General features: G+C 46.7%; 4 protein-coding genes across 6 annotated transcripts; 3 read left to right on the top strand and 1 right to left on the bottom strand.

The window, feature by feature from the left end:
- The first annotated feature begins 217 nt into the window (after nt 1-217).
- On the top strand, nt 218-4,162 carry LOC114438094 (mitochondrial carnitine/acylcarnitine carrier protein-like). Its single transcript, XM_028409201.1, has 9 exons — nt 218-613; nt 1,315-1,401; nt 1,826-1,953; nt 2,958-3,048; nt 3,140-3,257; nt 3,330-3,402; nt 3,476-3,585; nt 3,673-3,794; nt 3,875-4,162. Exons 1-9 carry the CDS (start codon nt 512-514, stop codon nt 3,935-3,937), a joined length of 894 nt encoding a protein of 297 aa, XP_028265002.1. The 5' UTR covers nt 218-511; the 3' UTR covers nt 3,938-4,162.
- A 934-nt stretch (nt 4,163-5,096) lies between these two features.
- Nucleotides 5,097-8,813, top strand: tafazzin (tafazzin, phospholipid-lysophospholipid transacylase). Of its 2 annotated transcripts, XM_028409203.1 has the most exons (11): nt 5,097-5,317; nt 5,904-6,014; nt 6,108-6,236; nt 6,312-6,357; nt 6,438-6,523; nt 6,597-6,677; nt 6,769-6,810; nt 6,882-6,944; nt 7,181-7,233; nt 7,311-7,388; nt 7,626-8,813. In XM_028409203.1, exons 2-11 carry the CDS (start codon nt 5,906-5,908, stop codon nt 7,725-7,727), a joined length of 789 nt encoding a protein of 262 aa, XP_028265004.1. In that variant the 5' UTR covers nt 5,097-5,317; nt 5,904-5,905; the 3' UTR covers nt 7,728-8,813. The 2 variants fall into 2 exon arrangements, with proteins under 2 accessions (XP_028265004.1, XP_028265003.1); XM_028409202.1 differs by having other exon boundaries at nt 5,904-6,236.
- Nucleotides 8,814-9,349: 536 nt separating this feature from the next.
- Nucleotides 9,350-15,329, top strand: atp6ap1a (ATPase H+ transporting accessory protein 1a). The gene is made up of 11 exons (XM_028409193.1): nt 9,350-9,489; nt 10,014-10,140; nt 10,343-10,417; nt 11,166-11,359; nt 12,800-12,840; nt 12,915-13,000; nt 13,081-13,230; nt 13,311-13,468; nt 13,864-13,914; nt 14,224-14,461; nt 14,578-15,329. The coding sequence occupies exons 1-11, from the start codon at nt 9,359-9,361 to the stop codon at nt 14,785-14,787; spliced, it is 1,461 nt and encodes a 486-aa protein (XP_028264994.1). The 5' UTR covers nt 9,350-9,358; the 3' UTR covers nt 14,788-15,329.
- LOC114438099 (L-rhamnose-binding lectin SML-like) lies at nt 15,247-18,268 on the bottom strand. 2 transcript variants are annotated; one of them, XM_028409209.1, is made up of 10 exons: nt 18,182-18,268; nt 17,328-17,360; nt 16,965-17,069; nt 16,746-16,881; nt 16,294-16,403; nt 16,183-16,227; nt 15,976-16,108; nt 15,789-15,892; nt 15,452-15,514; nt 15,247-15,318 (listed from the first exon to the last, which is right to left on the bottom strand). In XM_028409209.1, exons 1-9 carry the CDS (start codon nt 18,198-18,200, stop codon nt 15,495-15,497), a joined length of 705 nt encoding a protein of 234 aa, XP_028265010.1. In that variant the 5' UTR covers nt 18,201-18,268; the 3' UTR covers nt 15,247-15,318; nt 15,452-15,494. The 2 variants fall into 2 exon arrangements, with proteins under 2 accessions (XP_028265010.1, XP_028265009.1); XM_028409208.1 differs by lacking the exon at nt 15,247-15,318 and having other exon boundaries at nt 15,414-15,514.
- Between the last annotated feature and the right edge of the window lie 378 nt (nt 18,269-18,646).

The following is an 18,646-nucleotide window of genomic DNA, read 5'->3' as shown; positions in this document are numbered from 1 at the left end:
TAACCCTGAGCAGCTTTCTCATCATTGTGTCATACTCTTGTGATTTTGTCTCTAAAGTTTGTAAATCCTCATTTTCCAAGGTGGGTTTTGTTGCAACCACTAGATGTCGCTGTTTTGCAGTCTGTGACTGTAAATACAGGATGCGCTCCGGGACAGTGGACCTCCTCCTCCTTCTTTTTATTACCTGCAGACGCTTCTGTCCTCTTTCTCTGCTCATGCGCATTAACAATCAAACAAACTGTGGATCAGGATCTGCAGCTCTGTCCGCAGGAAGTTGTGAAGTTGTCGGTCTGTGTCTAGATCAGTATTTATTGATGATCCCTCAGAGACTGAACGTCTGTCTGTCCAGTAACTTCCGCGCAGCCGTCAGCTGAGCGCCTCACCCCCTCCCTCCTCCCTCCTCCCTCCTGAGCGGCGGCGGGGAGGAACGGATCGTGAGAGGCGGACCGAGGCGGACCGAGGCGGACCGAGGCCCGGCTGTCTGCTGCTGCTCTGGCCATGCGGGGACAGGATGGGGGAAGAAGCAAAAGTTTCTCCGCTCAAGAACTTCGTGGCCGGTGGGTTCGGCGGAGCCTGCCTGCTGCTGGCCGGACACCCGCTGGACACCATCAAGGTGAGCGAACGGCTGGGTCACGTGCTGCAGGTCTGGACTTTGTCACAAGTTCCTTCCAGACAATCAGAACCTGTTCTGAAGGACTGGCACGGTTCTGGTTCTGGTTCTGGTTCTTCTGAACGGTTTAGGGCTGCTTTCCGTTTGGTTGGAAAAGTCAGTGATCACGGAGCTGCCGTCACTGATCAGGAGATTATTGATAAATCAGCTTAGAACGTCACCGAGGCCGCGAGCTGCAGAGTGTCCGGTACTTACAGAACTCAGGTGTGACATCAGCTGGTTTACAGGGAGGGTGGAGGAACATACACCAACAGGAGAAATGTACAGATGTATTATGACTGTTATTATGAATTAAACCCTCACACTGTTCAGAAGTCAAACTGTGAGAGAACAGTTAAACATTAATGACACAAAGGTGAGTGATGTGTCATCATTGTGTTTGATCCACTTTCTTCCATGTGCTCATTTACTGCTGTGTGCTCTTCATTGATCAGTTCGTTGTGTAACTGTGACCTCAGAGTTTTATCTAGAAGTCAGTGTGTGGACATCACAGCAACTGTCAGAGGTCTATCAGCGGACACAGTGATGGGCGTCTCCTGTCTCACACCCTCCTCCCTGTGTGTGTGTCTGTGTGTGTGTGTGTGTCTGTCTGTGTGTGTGTGTCTGTCTGTGTGTGTGTGTCTGTCTGTGTGTGTGTTCTACAGGTCAGGTTGCAGACGCAGCCCAAAGGTGCTCAGTATGTGCTCTACACAGGAACTTATGACTGCTTCCGCAAGACTGTGTCCAAAGAGGTGAACACACACACACACACACAGACACGGACACACACACAAACACACTCTCACACACACAGACACAGACACGGACACACACACAGACACACACACAGACACACTCTCTCACACACACACAGACACACTCTCACACACACACACACAGACACACACACACAGACACGGACACACACACACACAGACACACTCTCACACACACACACACAGACACACACACACGGACACACACACACACAGACACGGACACACACTCTCTCACACACACACACACACACAGACACACACACAGACACACACACAAACACACTCTCTCACACACACAGACACACAGAAAGGACAAATAGAATGTAAATGAAGCATTCTCTCTCTCCCTCTCTCTCTCCCTCTCTCCCTCTCTCTCTCCCTCTCTCTCTGTCTCCAGGGTGTCCTCGGCCTCTATAAGGGGATGGGGGCTCCCCTGGCCGGTGTGGCTCCTATGATGGCCATCAGTTTCTTTGGCTTCGGTCTGGGAAAACAGCTCCAGCAGACGGACCCTGGCAAACCGTTAACGTTAGTGAAACTCTCTCTCTCGCTCTCTCTCTCTCTCTCGCTCACACACACCTGGAGGCTGAAACCTGCCACGAGTAAACAGACCAAATGTAAAGAATGTGTCAGAGAGCAGAAAAAACACTAAATAAAAACATTCTGCTGGTTTATGTCAAAGTTTTTTCAGTTAATATTCCTTAAAAACAAAAAAATTAAGATATAAAATAAAAGTTACAAAGTCTGACACTAAAGTCCAAAATGACAGCGAGTGTCCATGATGACCGAATTATGATCAATGAAGTGATGATTCTGAAAATCAAAAGCCCACCCTAGAAAGCACTGTAACACAGTGACACACACACACACACAGACACACAGACACACACGTGTGTGTTTCCTGTGTTTGTAATGCCTGGAATACAGCTCTATATATAAACAGGTCTCCCTCCTCTCTGCTGTCATTCGTTTATTGCTGTGACACACCTCCCACACTCCCCCGTCCTCCCCCGTCCTCCCCCTCAACACCTCTCTGTGTGTACATTAGAGCATCTCAGTCTCACCTCCAAAGACTTCTTCAGTCTCACTGTGTGTTGTGGTTCAGGGCTGCTGTCCAGCTGTTCTGCTGTCTTTCTGTCCCTCTGACCTGTCCTGTCCTGTCCTGTCCCTCTGTCCCCCTGTCTTGTCCTGTCCTGTCCCTCTGTCTTTTTCCTCTGTCCCTCTGTCCTGCCCTGTCCTGTCCCTCTGTCTTTTCCCTCTGTCCTGTCCTGTCCCTCTGTCCCCCTGTCTTGTCTTGTCTTGTCTTGTCTTGTCCTGTCCTGTCCCTCCGCCTTTTTCCTCTGTCCCTCTGTCCTGTCCTGTCCCTCCGCCTTTTTCCTCTGTCCCTCTGTCCTTTTTCCTCTGTCCCTCTGTCCTGTCCTGTCCCTCCGTCTTTTTCCTCTGTCCCTCTGTCCTGTCCTGTCCTGTCCTGTCCTGTCCTGTCCTGTCCTGTCCCGTGTGATGCTGTATTTACTCTGGTGTCCTCTGCTCAGACACCTTCAGATCTTCCTGTCAGGATGTCTGGCTGGAGTCTTCACCACAGTGATCGTGGCTCCGGGAGAGAGGATCAAGTGTTTACTGCAGGTGCGGCTGCATTCACACCGTGTCAGAACTGTCCATGTGTGTGTCTTCACCTGTGTCTTCACCCGTCTTCATCTGAGTTGTGTGTTTGCAGGTGCAGTCCAGCAGCGGAGGCTCTAAGTATGCAGGTCCACTGGACTGTGCGGTCCGGCTCTACAAGGAGCAGGGCATCCGCAGCGTCTACAAAGGGACTGTACTCACTCTCATCAGAGGTGTGTATGTGTGTGTGTCTGTGTTGTGTAACCATGTTTTTATTGCATTGCCTCATGTGTTGTCTCTCGTAGATGTGCCTTCCAACGGTCTGTACTTCCTCACATACGAATACCTCAAGCGCTTCCTGACTCCCGAGGGTCAAAGGTCAGTCACCACGGTAACACTGAGCACTTGTGTGAAGTGCAGACACCTGCAAACGCCTGGTTTTGTGTGTCAGTGTTTCTCAGCTCAGCACTCCCAACATCCTCCTGGCCGGCGGCGTGGCGGGGATACTAAACTGGACCATCGCGCTTCCGCCCGATGTCCTCAAGTCAAACTTCCAGACAGGTCAGAGAGGACGACGTCCAGGCCTGAGTCCAGAGTATGAAATAAAGAGTACACATTATAACTCTGTGTGTGTCTGTGTGTGTGTAGCTGCTGATGGTAAGTACAGGGGGCTGCTGGACGTTCTCAGAGCTCTGATTAAAGAAGAAGGACCCAGAGCTCTCTATAAGGGATTCAATGCCGTCTTCCTCCGAGCCTTCCCGGCCAACGCGGTAACACTTCAACATATTTGTGTATCGTTGTGTTGAGATGTTTGCGGTGAGTCATTCCTTCCTCCTCCTCTCTCTCACAGGCCTGTTTTTTGGGCTTCGAGGTGGCGCTGAAGGGCCTGGACGCGCTGGCTCCCGGCTGGTGAAGGAGCGCCGCTCCCTGTACCTCCTACTGTGTCTCAGGAGGGGGCGCCATGTGTTCATTGTTGTGTTCTTTTACATTTAATTTTACAAATTACCTTTTTGTAATTGTGTCATCCTTTGTAATTTTATTCTCACTCTGTGAGCAACAATGTAAACGCACATTTCTGAATGTATGATTCTCAGATCCATATTTATTATCAATGTTTTAAACTCATTTTTCAGCCAAAGCCTGAATGTGTGTGTTTATTTATTAGAGCTGATCCCAAATGTGACACTTTCATATTTGACTTTTGGTCTTTTATGTGCAGCGACTGCCCCAAAACAGGCTATGACTCTTTAAACACGGTCTGAAGATCTGAACTTAACCTCAGCAAGCTCCGCCCACAAAAACACAGAGAGAGGTGACCAAAGGAGGTCCCTCAGAGGTCCAGTCCCTCAGAGGCTCAGAGGTCCAGTCCCTCAGAAGTCCAGTCCCACAGAGGTCCAGTCCCTCAGAGGTCCAGTCCCTCAGAGGCTCAGAAGTCCAGTCCCTCAGAGGTCCAGTCCCTCAAAGGCTCAGCGGTCCAGTCCCTCAGAGGTCCCGTCCCTCAGAGGTTCAGAGGTCCAGTCCCTCAAAGGCTCAGCGGTCCAGTCCCTCAGAAGTCCAGTCCCTCAGAGGTCCAGTCCCTCAAAGGCTCAGAGGTCCTGTCCCTCAGAGGTTCAGAGGTCCAGTCCCTCAGAGGTTCAGAGGTCCAGTCCCTCAGAGGCTCAGAAGTCCAGTCCCTCAGAGGTCCAGTCCCTCAAAGGCTCAGCGGTCCAGTCCCTCAGAGGTCCCGTCCCTCAAAGGCTCAGCGGTCCAGTCCCTCAGAGGTCCCGTCCCTCAGAGGTTCAGAGGTCCAGTCCCTCAAAGGCTCAGCGGTCCAGTCCCTCAGAAGTCCAGTCCCTCAGAGGTCCAGTCCCTCAGAGGTTCAGAGGTCCAGTCCCTCTTCCTGTCTGTTGGTGGAGCCATTTGTCCATCCATACATGTTCAGCCTGCTGGTGGTTTCATTCAGGGCCCTTTTTGGCAGCAGTCACGTGTTCATGTCACGGTCATTCACCATCAACGCAAACCCAAACAGTACAGCTCTAAACGCCCTTCACCTTTGGCCCACTTCACAACATCCGTTACCCACAAGTCCACGTTTCAGCGCGGACGTGTTTTTCACAACATGGCGCCTGTTGTGTTTATCTGTGCGGCCCAAACACGCGAGCATCAAGCTTCTGCCTCGGGCCGTAGATTACGTTACATTAATATAACAAATGATCAGGTTTAACGGTGTAAACCCTGAAGACTACAATACCCACAGTTCCGTACGTCAGACTTGCACTTCCGGGTTCGGTGACAGGCAGCCTACAGGAGAAAGGTGAGCATGTTTGGTGTTGTGAAGTTTTTTGATTTACCGGCGATAATAACGTTATATAAGTTATTCCATCACAGAGGTACACGACACGTGTGTGTAGTTAGAGTCCGTGAGACAATTTAACACAAACACAGAGCGAGTAAATGTGTAGATAACTGTTGAATGAGTGTGTGTGTGTGTGTGTACACACGTGCAGTGAACCGTTGATCTACAACTCGACATGTCATTTACAAACTCATTCTGTATTTACAGAGCCCGTCTTCATCTATTTATTTATTTATTTTTACACAGAGCGTCGTCAAACTGTGGCTAGTAGCCGGTTAGCTAGCACGCTAACGTCAGCTAGCATAGGAGCAGAGACTGTAAATACAACAACCAACCCGGAAGTTATCGTCTCATCGGTCATAGTTCCCTCCTGTAACTGTCCTCCTCTGTCCAGACTGCGAGACAAACTCACACTTTGAGTTTTGCTTGAAGATTTTGGGGAACACAGAAGTGCTAAGCAGTGCTAAAGGCTAAAGCTACAAACACAGATGTCCTGTAACACACTGTGCTCTGGCTGTGTGTGTGTGTGTGTGTGTGGGTGCAGAGATGCCCCTGGAGGTCAGATGGCCATTCCCACAATGCCCTGCTCTGTCATGGAGGATCTCCAGCTCGCTGATCATGGGCATGGTGGGCTCGTATTCCTACTTCTGGACGAGTAAGTTAAAGTATTACACACACACACACACACACACACACACCAAACCACAGCCACTGGGTCCTCACTGCTTCGCGGCCTGTCGTTCTTCAGAGTACATGAACTGCCTGACAGTCCACAACCAGGAGGTTTTGATGAACCTCATTGATGAGCGGCCCTCTGGCACGCCTCTTATCACGTTGTCCAATCACCAGTCCTGCATGGATGACCCGCATATCTGGGGTAAAAAAAACAGACGCACGATCTGAAACCACACGTCTGCTAACAATAATAATAAACAGTGTTCGTTGGCTACAGGTGTGCTGAAGCTCAGGCAGCTATGGAACTTCAATAAGATGCGTTGGTGAGTTTTTTTTAGTTCCTCTTCCAAAATCTAGTCCTGACTGTTCAGATACTGAGTTCTTGTTTCCTTTGATGGATCAGGACGCCTACAGCGTCTGACATCTGCTTCACTAAAGAGCTGCACTCCAGATTCTTCAGCCGCGGGAAGTGTGTGCCCGTCTGCAGAGGTGAGCATCTGCCAGCCCTCAGCCTCCTCTCTGCTGAATCAGGGGCTGACGCTCTGTGTGTGTCCCTCTGCAGGTGATGGTGTCTACCAGAAAGGAATGGATTTTATTTTGGAGAGGCTGAACAAAGGAGAGTGGGTGCACATTTTCCCCGAAGGTTCGCCAACCAGCTCACTTATTAGGTTCTTCAATTATTTGGTTTCTCACAGTGGAAATAAGCTCCTCATGTTCCGTTCCTCATTTAACAGGCAAAGTCAACATGACTGAGGAGTTCATACGTTTAAAATGGGGTGAGTGTAGAGAGTGTGTGTGTGTGAGATCAGTGAGAGTCACACTGACGTTTCTGTGTTTTATGGTTTAGGTGTTGGTCGGCTAATAGCCGAGTGTTCCCTTAATCCAATCATCCTGCCACTCTGGCATGTTGGTGAGTAACCTGCTACCACACACACACACACACACACACACACACACTGCATCGTGGGATTCAGAATAAATGTAATCGCACAAGTCCCTGTTGACACTGTGCTATGATGCATTCAGGACCCATTTTTAAGTTTTTAAAATAATATTTCTTCAGAACATCATAACTTGTTTCAGACACATCTGTCCTGGTCAGCTGTGGACATTCATGAGGCTTTTTCTGTCCCACCTGTGTCTCAGGTTTGAGTGATGTTCTGCCCAATGTGCAGCCCTACATTCCTCAGACTGGAAAGGTAAGATCACTTTATCTCGTTTTGTGTTTTCCTGCCTGTCGTGGCTCACATTCATTTTTTTACTGGTTTACTTGCAGAGAATCACAGTCCTGGTGGGGAAGCCGTTCAGTGTCAAAGACATCGTGGAATCCCTTCGAGCTGAAAACAAGAGCCAGGTGAGGACAGAAAGCAAAATATCGCACATGTGTTCGTTTCATCATGCTCTGTGAATGTTTGAGCCGGCAGATTTCTGGGAATCTTTGGTTTGGACTCTTAATAACATCACTGTGATTGTTTGAGGGACTCAAATCCATGTCGTGGAGCTCCATTTTCTTTCACTGTTGGTAACACCTTATGTTGCAGCAGTCTCTTTATATTTGTGTAACTCCTTCTTCTTTCTCTGAACCTTTCAGTTGGAAATGAGGAAGACGTTGACTGACTGCATCCAGGTGGAATTCCGCAGCCTGAAGGCGCAGGCCGAGGCCCTCCACAGCCAGATACAGACCAAATCCTGAGTCCCGGTCCTCTCCCCGCTGTCACTCCTCACCGCCAACAGAATTCACCAACCTTTACCTTAAACGTGAGGGTAACGTCTTTTAAACCACAGAACCCTCCTCTTTCCTCTGCTGGAGCTCCACGCCTCCTCTCTGGGCTGTGCCATGGTCACGACCGGTGAACATTCTGATGGTTTTTACGGGCATTTCTCTCCCAGAAGCCCCTTTACAATTCCACCATTGTTTAAAAACAAGGGCAACATCATTCTTTCAGCAAGCTGAATGGCTGTGATGCTCCACTGCCACCTCAAACGGGACACACAGCGCTGTAGACGGGCGACTGGGTGGGGGTTCTGTGACCTGTGAGCAGCCAGGTTTGGACCGTTACAGACCAGCGACGGCTGGTTCCTGTTCAGAAGTGATTTTTGACTCACTCACTCAGCCAGGATCAGCTGTTCAGTGTTTACATCCAAAAACACACTGCTCCTTCACAATAAAAGCCCGTCAGCACTGAGACGGTCACACAGCCCTTGAACTACCTGATCATCCTGTTTTCAATGGAAGACGTGGAACAGCAGCGTCTTCTCCTCCTGATTGAATGTAAACCTGAGCTCTGCACAACCATCCATGTTCATGTCACCCCGAACCTAGAAGAGACTTACACAAAGCTGCTGTTTGACGTACTAAATATTAGTATGCAGTGGGATTTATTATTATTATTATTTTGGTAATTTAATGAGTGTGAGGTGCTGCAGAGAGCCATGCAGACTGAATGACTTTTGGGGGATCATTTTAACTTTGTTACGTCCATGTGTCTGAAATCCGTCAGCTGCTCCGTCACCACTCAGTCTCCTCTGATTCTCCTACAGATCCTTTGTTAGGACTGTAGAACCTTTCTGTTTTAAATCATTTATTGAAACGTTCCTCTGAATCTGCCCCATCACAGATATATATATATATATATATATCATACTGCAGAGATCAGTGGCTTTTATAAGGAGAAAAGGGGCTGTGGTAGTTTTCTAAATGCATTGCCTTACTGTGATTGCCACTCTTTCACTCTTTCCTACTCTACGGGGTGCCAATAAAGTCTGTCACTTTTCTACATTTTCTTTTGGCTTGTTCGTGTTTCATCACTGATCTAACTCTGTAGACGCTCAGCTTTCCACCTGATCTCCTGCTCCTACACAGTTTATCTTCCCTCTCTCCTTTATGTCCGCAGGCTCTCTACTTTTCCTTCTTACACTGACTTTACCAAGTTGTTTTATGTACCTTAAATTATTATTTATTAGCTTACACAAATCTGTTTTTTAAAAGCAATTTGTTATAATTTTAGATTCATGTATACATTTTTACCTTTTAACCTTTATTTGTTGAAATAGTATGTAGTTATTTTATATTATATTATAATATAATAAAATATATATTATTTCTTATATTTAAAAAAACAATCGTTTTTATTGTAAAATATTGATTTAGGAATTTTAAATAATATTTTTATTGCTTGTTTAAAATAAAAAATTAAAACAAATTGTAAGCGGTAATAAAAATTAAATGAAATAAATAAATAAATAAATAAATAAACATCGAGCTGTCCGGGCGCTTCCTCGGTCACGTGACGTCGTCGTCACCTGCTGTCAGAGACTGTAAAGATGGCGCCGGCACGGACACTGCAGCTCCAGCGCATCTCTGCGCCTTTGGTCGTTTTTCTCGCCGTGTTGAGCGTTTTAAAGACGGGGAACTGTGAGGAGCAGGTGCCGCTGATTCTGTGGACAAGCGAAGGGTGAGCACCGCGACGTGTTCGTGTGTTTGTTTGTTCGTTTGGGTTCTCGCCGCTCACGGACGCGCTCCTCTGGGCTAACGGTTCTGACGTCCTTAGCCGTCCGTGCTGCAGCTAACGGTTAGCTGGATGTGCGGAGGCTTCAGGGTTAAATACTCAGGGTAGTGTTTCATTTGGGCCTTTAAATAATAAATAAGCTGAGTTGATGTGAGGACCGCAGACAGGCAGGTGCACCTGTCGTCATGACCCGTTTGATGATGCAGCGATTTAATATCATTGATTTGAAATTAGAACACAAGTCTGAACATTTTACTATAAACTCGTATGTGTTTTATTTTACCTAGACACATAAAAATACAATAAAAAAAACAATAAAATTAATAAAAAAGAATCCTTGCTCTCTAAACTGGTTTTAATAATAAAAATAACAGTAAATACTCCACTTCCTGTTACTGCAGTGTGTCCCTGTAGTCCTGCTGTATGATTTCATGGCTCCCTTCCCTTCTCTGTGTGATCTGGATCCTCAGGACCTCCGTGCCGTCACAGAGTCCTCCCACAGCGGGGCACATCGTCGGGCAGCAGCAGCTGGCCTCCTACCTGGAGAAGGCTCTGGAGGCTGGACCGCGAAATGTGGTGCTGTTCCTTCAAGACAAGGTACACACACAAAGTATTATTTCATCAGACAAAACCTTCTTGGAATTGTATGTTTTCCCTGAAACGATGAGCTGAAACCTTTAGTGAACCTTCACAGCCTCCGGTGGTCGGTCGGCCTTTCAAACATCTACTGACAGCTTCTTTTAAAGGATGAGTTCTATCAGAATTTATTATCTTACTTATTGAAGTGTTTCTTCTTCAGATGAGCGTCGAGGACTTCACCATGTATGGAGGAGCGTTTGGAAACAAGCAGGACAGCGTGTTTCCCAACCTGGAGGTGAGAGCAGTGTTCATCAGGTTCATTATGATCCTGTGTGAGAACACATGGAAGGCTCTGCACTCTGTATAAGCCACCACACTAATGTACGGCTGAAACGATGCAGGCTTTATGTGAAACATCTGTAGAATTACTGACACCTTGGAGTTTCACTGGTGTCTCAGATCTGGATGTTTTATTGATGCTGGTCTGGGTGCTGCTCTGCCCACAGCACAAGCTTATTATCTCTGACTGGTTGTGTGTGTCTGTGTGTGTCTGTGTGTGGCTGTGTGTGTCTCTCTGTGTGTGTGTCTGTTTGTGTGTCTGTCTGTGTGTGTGTCTCTGTGTGTGTGTGTCTGTTTGTGTGTCTGTCTGTGTGTGTGTGTCTGTGTGTGTGTCTGTGTGTGTGTGTGTGTGTCTGTGTGTCTCTGTGTCTCTGTCTCTGTCTGTGTCTCTGTGTGTGTGTGTGTGTGTCTCTGTGTGTGTCTGTGTGTGTGTGTCTCTGTGTGTGTGTGTGTGTCTGTGTGTGTCTGTCTGTTTGTGTGTCTGTCTGTTTGTGTGTCTGTCTGTGTGTGTGTCTGTCTGTGTCTCTGTGTGTGTCTGTGTGTGTGTGTGTCTGTGTGTCTGTGTGTGTGTCTCTGTGTGTGTGTGTGTCTGTGTCTCTGTCTGTGTCTCTGTGTGTGTGTGTGTCTGTGTCTCTGTCTGTGTCTCTGTGTGTGTCTCTGTGTGTGTCTGTGTGTCTCTGTGTGTGTGTCTCTGTGTGTCACAGGGAGCTCTGCGGTCCTCCTCCTCCCCTCTGGTGTTACCTGCTGTGTCCTGGCCGGCCTCGAATGCTGTGATTGGTCAGCTGCAGGACCAGTTGGAGACCTCCCCTCTGTACATGGACCCTGAGACGCTGAGCCAGCTCAGACTGAACACCTCCTCTCCTGCCCTGCTGGTGTTCAGGCTGCCCTACGGCATGGGGTGAGACACACACAGAGACACACACACACTCTGACGTGGACACTTGTGGAGGACATATTCAGGTCGTGCTGCTGTCTTAACTGTTAAAGCAACACGAAGGAGTTTTTCAGCCTCCAGACTTTATTTTCACACTCAGACACTCAGACAGACACCCTGCGGTTCTTTTGAAGCCGGTGGTTCGGATTAACTGCTGCACAAATCAGCTGGTCGGTGTGATACAGATGTAACGTAGGCGTGTCTCTGCAGGACCTGTTTTTAAACATCGGGAGTTCTTCTTCCATAAAATTCAAATGTTAATCATTTCAGGAGTAACGATGAACGAGGAGGTCCTGTCGATGTCTGAAACAAGGAAAGATTATTCATAAAAAAATTATTTTATCACCCAAAAAAAAAACATGTTCACAACGATGGCCTGAGATCAGAAAGAATTGTCACATGATATTAAACAGAAGCCATCGATTTATCTCGACTTGGCAGCCATGAGGCCGTGCACTTCAAACTGCTCTTCATACGTTTGGCCACCAGATGCCACCAGAGAGTCGGTGTGTTGAAAAGCTTCCTATTTAAATACCAGCTTCAGAAAGCTTCATTTGGCCGTCACTACCTGTGACTAGGGGTGTAAGAAAAAATCGATTCTGTGAAATATCGCGATATTTTATTTGAAGATACTGGAATCGATTTAAGTTGTGGCCAAATCTATTTTTTATTAATTATTTATGAGCAAACATTAATTTCAACATCTTACTTTTGTGGTGCACACTGTCTCTTTCAGCATAAAACAACTTGAATGTGAGATACAGCTGCATTGTGCAATGTTCTTATAATTAAAATAATTATAATTATTGTGAAAGATGTATTAGTATTCACATATATATATACTATATATACTAGTATTCAGACGAGGCTTTCCAAACAAGTTTCCATACTCTTGAATATATATATATATATTTATATAAATATATAATAATATATACATTATATATATATGCATATATACACATATGTATGTATATATGTATATATGTATGTATATATGTGTATATATGTATATATATATATGTGTATATATGTATATATATGTATATACATATGTGTATATATATATACACATATGTATATATATATATATATATGTAAAAATCGCAGGATACATCGTATATGGTATAGTATCGTGATATGTATCATATCGCCAGATTCTTGCCAATACACAGCCCTACTTCTAACCCTTTCAGATTGAAAGCCCCTTAACTTTCCATTTCTTAGAACTTTCTGAACCTCCACCAGAAACCGAAAACACACCTTGGTCTTTTGCCTCACACCATCACACCTGTTCCACCAATAATAAATATGTGTAATCAACAACTGTAACTGTAATTCTGAAAATCAGTGTGACTGAAACAACAGCTTTTCTTCATGTAGCCTTGTTTGTTTTTCCTCCAGAGCCGACCTGATGTCTGCAAAAGAGATTCTCAGTGGAAATGGTGAGTCTGATCTCGGACCGGTTTCAGGATCTGACAGTTTTAACTGGACACCAACAGTCTGTTTGTTTCCTCAGACGAGGTGATCGGTCAGGTGCTGAGCATCATGAGGACCCAGTCTGTCCCATACACGGCCATTTACACAGCCCTGCGGCCCTCACAGGTCAGTCTCTGTCCTTCTCTGGCATGTGACTGGTCACATGTGTGCGCGTCTTCACCGTCTGTCCCCTTCTGTCCACACAGGAAGCGGCGTCTCTGTCTGTGGAGGCAAGTCTGGGCGGAGGACGCTCTCTGCTGCAGGCCAGAGGCGGATACAGGGAGAGGGGGAGAGAGAGGGAGAGACAGCGGAAGATCAAGGAGAAGGCTGGGATCTATGGCCCGGTGGAGTTTAAGGTGGAGGTTCAGACAACGGAGCGCGAACACACAACAGTAAGAAGACACACAACAGCTCACAGCTGCTTCTGTTTCCACAGGAGGGGGACAACACCTGCATCCTTCTGTGGGCCACGGGCCTGTCTGTGAGCATCCTTCGCAGCGGCCGCTGGGAAGACCACAACCTGACCCCGTCCACCTTTGGCGAGGGCGTTAGCCCCAAACTCCACGGCTCCAGCTGCGACAAAACCAAAGCGAGGTGAGATGCTCAGAGGCCCCGGCTGTCCGTTATATGTATTTACTCTAAGTCCACCATTTCTAACAGTACTACTTCACACATTTATGAAAAAAAGACATTTCTGACATTGTATTTGTACAAAAAGTACATTTTAAAAAATTTCACACATTTACCAATGTTGGATAAAAAGTTTTATATTTATTAAATTAGTAAAACTTATTTATGGAAAAAATGTTTTTGTCTAACATTAAATGTAGATTTTTCTCAGCTTTTAAAAATAATTTTTGACACTAAATATGTTAATTTATAATAAACTTACATCAAACAGAGCTGCAAACCTTTAAGATCTGAGGCTTCATCACACAGTGCATGTATGTTTGCATGTTGAACCTGTTTTCATGTTTGTTTCTCTGCAGGCTGGTCCTGAACTATGAGAACGTGCTCGGACACCGCAGCTTCAAACTGATGTGAGTCTGTGCACACTACACACACACACACAGCATGTACACTGTACACTGTACACACACACACACACACACTGCATGTACACTGTACACACACACTCACTGCATGTACACACACACACACACTCACTGCATGTACACACACACTCACTGCATGTACACACACACACACTGCATGTACACACACACACACTGCATGTACACACACACTCACTGCATGTACACACACACACACACTCACTGCATACTGTACACACACACACAGTTCAGATGTAAGAATGAGTCTTTTAAACTCTCTCAATGTGTTCGCAGCTTTGCTATGAGCCAGCGTCACTACCAGGTGTCGGCACGCCGCTGGTTCACGCTGGACGCCGTGGAGCTGGAGTACGACGGCACCAAAGCCACGTTCAACGGCAGCAGGAACATTTACGCTCCCGCCGAGTACTCGTACCGCTGCGAGTCCGTCACCAACTTCCGCTGGCCGCTGCTCGTCCCGCGCTCGTCCAAAGATCCGGCCAATCAGTGGAGGGTCTCCCTTGAAGACTTCCAGGTTAGAGTCTTTGGTTTTTCCTCACACGGTGCTGGTAGCTGCTGGTCTCTCTGTCAGGGGTTAGTCTGTGTTATTGTGTGACTTCAGTGTGCGTTAACGTTCACACCCCTCTGCAGATCCAGGGCTTCAACGTGAGCGGCGGCGAGTTCTCGTATGCCAGTGACTGCGCAGGCTTCTTCTCCCCTGGGATCTGGATGGGTCTGATGACCAGCCTCCTCATGGTGCTGGTGCTGACGTACGGCCTGCACATGATCATGCAGCTCCACACCATGGACCGCTTCGACGACCCCAAGGGCCCGGCCATCTCCGTGCCCCAGACAGAGTAACACACACACACCCCTCCTTCCTCCTCCTCCTCCTCCACATTCCATTCATCTGTATTTGGGCATTTTACAGTTTAAGTGTTTTTCATCACTACATGTTTTAAAATGTGCTTCCTGAGGCTGAAGAACCTGCTTTTCAGTTTGTCCTCACGTGTCAGGGTTTGGAGCAAAGACACACAAACTGGGGCCAGTTTTCAGGCTGCACAACAAAGGGAGACCTGACCTGTACATATAGGGACAAATATACATGAAGTACGAGATATTTATTGGTGAAAGTTCTGTTTGTGTAGAAAAGTGAGCCGTTACTGAACGAAGGGAATCACTCTGTTTACTGATAAAAGAGTCTGAAAGAAGTCTCAGTAGCTTTTGTTTGTTTTAACATGAATATTATTTATTATCATGACCAATGTGCACTGAAATACACTAAATGTGAAATGGTTTTCCAGTTAATTTATTTTGTTTCCATGGTCTGTGGTGAATCAGTGATGTATGATCCTGTGTCGTGCTGCAGCTGCTGTGACCCCAATAAAATGTCTGAAAATGAGGCTCAGTCATTCCTGGAGGTCTGTGATTAAAGAGTTACATTGGAAGTCTGATTAACATGCAGAATGAACAGTAGAGAAGCTAACCCTCAAACACAGATGGTGTCTTTAATATTTAAGGATACATTGATGGGTCAGTAATCAGGTGTCCACATACTTTTGGTGGAGTCAGGGTTTTAGTGCAACATCTGCAGATGAAACACACATTAAGTTAATTTGTTCTCACATCATTAGAGACGGTCCAGAATGAATGGGGTCAAAATCACTAATAATTCAAATCAATAAACATCCTGTTCTATCACATCAGTGATGTCACCACGAGCCACTGTACAGCATCCTGGATTCTGATCCACATCCACCCCGGAACAGGTGTTTGTTTAAGGACTGTGTCACAGCGCCCTCTAGGTGAACTGCAGCCTGTTTTGTTGTGTGAGTGATGGAAGGGGACTCGGAGCCACTTACACTGACATATGTAGGACACGTCCAGGTACTTGTACGTTCCACCGCAGGGGTCTCCAAACATGGAGTTGCTGGCTTTGACAGTGCAGGTGTTCTTCCCGTTACAGCTGTGGACACAGAGTGAAGCGGGTCAGCCGAGTTCTGTCGGCGTGAACAGAACCATTCCCACAAAGACAGCCAGCCCACGTACCTTTCAGCAACTTTGTTGGTGGGAGATGAGCAGTAGACATTTTGGACCTGACCGGCGGGCCGACGGAAAGAGCAGGTGGTCTGGTCCTGGCGTCCATAGTCAGCCCCGTAGACATAAATGACCTGTCCTGCATCTAACATGGGAAAAAGACATGGTCAATACCATCACATCACATGAATCCACCAGAAACAGCAGGTGTGAACTCACCACAGTGGAGGGTTGCCAGGGACTGCTCACATGTTACACTGTGGACTGACACAGACAGAACTCACATCAGAGACATCACCACTTCACCTCTGATCACTCAGCAGCACTCACTGGCTGGGAAGCAGGCGTAGGTGGTGTCCAGGTATTTAAAGATGCCGCCACAGGGATCAGACGTGTGAACCAGGTTTGTGTTTATTTCACACACTCTCTTGCCGTCACATCTGCAGGAAACAGGAAAGTGTTTTTAAAACATCCCTCAGACACTCAGCTGCTTCCTGTCACATTCAAATATTCATTTATGATCAAAAATCAAAGTTCATACATTTTTATTTAAAGTTAAATTGAAATTCTATTTCTGGGTGATAAGTTAAACTGATCAGTGTCATTGATCAGAACACCTGCAGCAGACCAAGAGCTGCGTTTCAGTGTAGTGTGTCTTATAACTTGTGTAATGCCACTTTCAACCACTAGATGGTGATGCAGTAATGCAGTGTCTTATCTGCCCTCAGTTGAACAGCAGCGCCCCCTTTGCAGGGTGAAGGTGTGTGAGCAGAGCTCGTGACCTTTTCTTGATGACCTCCAGGGTGCCTTTCTGAGCGCAGTCAGTGTTGGTGAGCTGGTTCGCGGGTCGGCCCTCACTGCAGGTCTCTGTGTCTGAACGTCCGTACAGAACTGACTGCACGACGATCACACCACTGTCTGCAGCACACATGGGGGGGGGGACAGAATGTTTAAAACTTCTCCATGCTGTCAAGCTGCTCATACATCCTGCAGCATCATACCACAGCTCAGGCGCTGCACGTTGTCCAGGTCGTCACAGGTGACCACTCGGTCTGTGGAGAGGGCGTTCACGCTGGGGGGGGGGAAATTCTGGGCTCCGGAAAAAGCTGAAATGGGAAAATAAAGGAATAATCAGTGAATACCTGAAAAAGTAAAAAGGATGATTGTTTTGGTGTTACTCTGCAGAGAGCGGAGCTGCAGAACACTTTCAGTGACATGGTGGATGGCCATCAGCTACTTCAGCTGAGACACCAGGACTTCCTCAGACACCAGTGGAACACAGACTGGACATTTAGACCGATGCACACACAGAAGGAAGCTGGTGATCTGAACACAGACAAAGAGGCCTTCAACCAGTAACTCACCTGAGCCCAGGAGCAAGCATGCTGCCGTCAGAACTGAAAAGACAAACCCCAGGTTAGACTCAGCATCAGCTGTAGTTCCAGTCTTTAACCATTCACTAATAAAGTCGCTTGAGAATGTCAAATTAGCTAACTTGACTTGACTGCAGGGTTAACACATTACATAAACATGTGGTCCAAAGTAAAGACCATACTGGACTGTCCCTCCCACCCGCTCCACACTGTGCTGACCAGCTACAGGAGCTCGCTCAGCAACAGACTCCGACTCCCATGATGCACCACTGAGAGACACAGGAAGTCATTCCTGCCTGTCAATCAAACTACTGAACTCTGACAGTCACTCAGACACTGTACATTCATACTGGTGCATTCATGTCAAAGGTTTTTATACAGCAGTAAATATGTTTCTTCTTCTTTAGAAACAACTCAGGGTCTAGGTATTTAGATATTGTTATTATATTTCTATTTATCTTTGATTTCTACTGATTTTCTAATTGATTTCTAATGTCTGTAACAAAAAGTAATTTCCCCTCGGGGATAAATAAAGTGATTCTGATTCTGATCCTGTCAGTATTTTGCAAATATTAACATAAAGCAAGCTAACAAGCTAACAAGCTAACAGCAACAATCAAGCAGCTGAGACGTCACAGCTAATTAGCTCATCACAGCAGGTTCAGTTCAATTCTCCACTTTAGATCAGTACCAAGCCAATACCGTCACCTTCCAGTCTATTTTAATGGAACCTCATTTTAATGAGATTAACAGAGACTTTGTTTACTGTAAAACCAAAGTGATAAAACCAACAAATTGTTACGAATTTAAGCGTCAGCTCACATGGCTTCTTCATCAGTACTCACACAGCCTGGAGCAGAACATGACGTGACAGAGGATCAGGGTCCAGGTGCAGAGCAGAGCTGATGGAGGAGGACCGAGTCACCTGCTACTTATACTGATCTGATCAGCTGCCCAGAGAGGGCCGGCCTGCAGGAAGTCCTGATTAAATCACATAAAGGAGGAAGACGGAAGGAGTTTGGGGGTTTTACACAACTAGGCAGTAAAACATCCTATGCCCACAGCTGACAGACGCCAGCTTCCTGCTCGACCAGTGTCCGAGACTTGTTCTGCATTCCGATGCACAATCTGAGATGAGTTCAGCTGAAGGGGGACTTTACTGAGGAAGACTTGTCTGATGGGAAAGTCTTCCTCATGAAGTGTGACCTGATGCAGACATCAGACCAGCTGAGCATCATCTCCAGGTGTACTGAAGCAGTTTACGAGTAGTTGGTCTCCAGGTATTTGAATGTGCCGTAGCAGGGATCAGA

Source organism: Parambassis ranga, chromosome 7 (genome assembly GCF_900634625.1).
Source record: "Parambassis ranga chromosome 7, fParRan2.1, whole genome shotgun sequence".
NCBI lineage: Eukaryota > Metazoa > Chordata > Actinopteri > Ambassidae > Parambassis > Parambassis ranga.
This window is presented reverse-complemented; position numbering and strand designations above follow the sequence as displayed.

What these genes read in the sequence shown, in the direction of transcription:
- LOC114438094 (XM_028409201.1), top strand. Translation starts at nt 512, where the DNA reads ATGGGGGAAGAAGCAAAAGTTTCTCCGCTCAAGAACTTCGTGGCCGGT. An exon ending in ACCCGCTGGACACCATCAAG is followed by an intron (nt 614 to 1,314) that starts GTGAGCGAACGG and finishes TGTGTTCTACAG; the next exon opens with GTCAGGTTGCAGACGCAGCC. An exon ending in GCAAGACTGTGTCCAAAGAG is followed by an intron (nt 1,402 to 1,825) that starts GTGAACACACAC and finishes CTCTGTCTCCAG; the next exon opens with GGTGTCCTCGGCCTCTATAA.
- tafazzin (XM_028409202.1), top strand. Translation starts at nt 5,906, where the DNA reads ATGCCCCTGGAGGTCAGATGGCCATTCCCACAATGCCCTGCTCTGTCA. An exon ending in GTGTGTGCCCGTCTGCAGAG is followed by an intron (nt 6,524 to 6,596) that starts GTGAGCATCTGC and finishes GTCCCTCTGCAG; the next exon opens with GTGATGGTGTCTACCAGAAA. An exon ending in GAGCTGAAAACAAGAGCCAG is followed by an intron (nt 7,389 to 7,625) that starts GTGAGGACAGAA and finishes TGAACCTTTCAG; the next exon opens with TTGGAAATGAGGAAGACGTT.
- atp6ap1a (XM_028409193.1), top strand. Translation starts at nt 9,359, where the DNA reads ATGGCGCCGGCACGGACACTGCAGCTCCAGCGCATCTCTGCGCCTTTG. An exon ending in TGCTGTTCCTTCAAGACAAG is followed by an intron (nt 10,141 to 10,342) that starts GTACACACACAA and finishes TTTCTTCTTCAG; the next exon opens with ATGAGCGTCGAGGACTTCAC. An exon ending in GCGTGTTTCCCAACCTGGAG is followed by an intron (nt 10,418 to 11,165) that starts GTGAGAGCAGTG and finishes TGTGTGTCACAG; the next exon opens with GGAGCTCTGCGGTCCTCCTC.
- LOC114438099 (XM_028409209.1), bottom strand. An exon ending in ATGCTTGCTCCTGGGCTCAG is followed by an intron (nt 17,070 to 17,327) that starts GTGAGTTACTGG and finishes TTCCCATTTCAG; the next exon opens with CTTTTTCCGGAGCCCAGAAT. An exon ending in CCTGGCAACCCTCCACTGTG is followed by an intron (nt 16,109 to 16,182) that starts GTGAGTTCACAC and finishes TTCCCATGTTAG; the next exon opens with ATGCAGGACAGGTCATTTAT.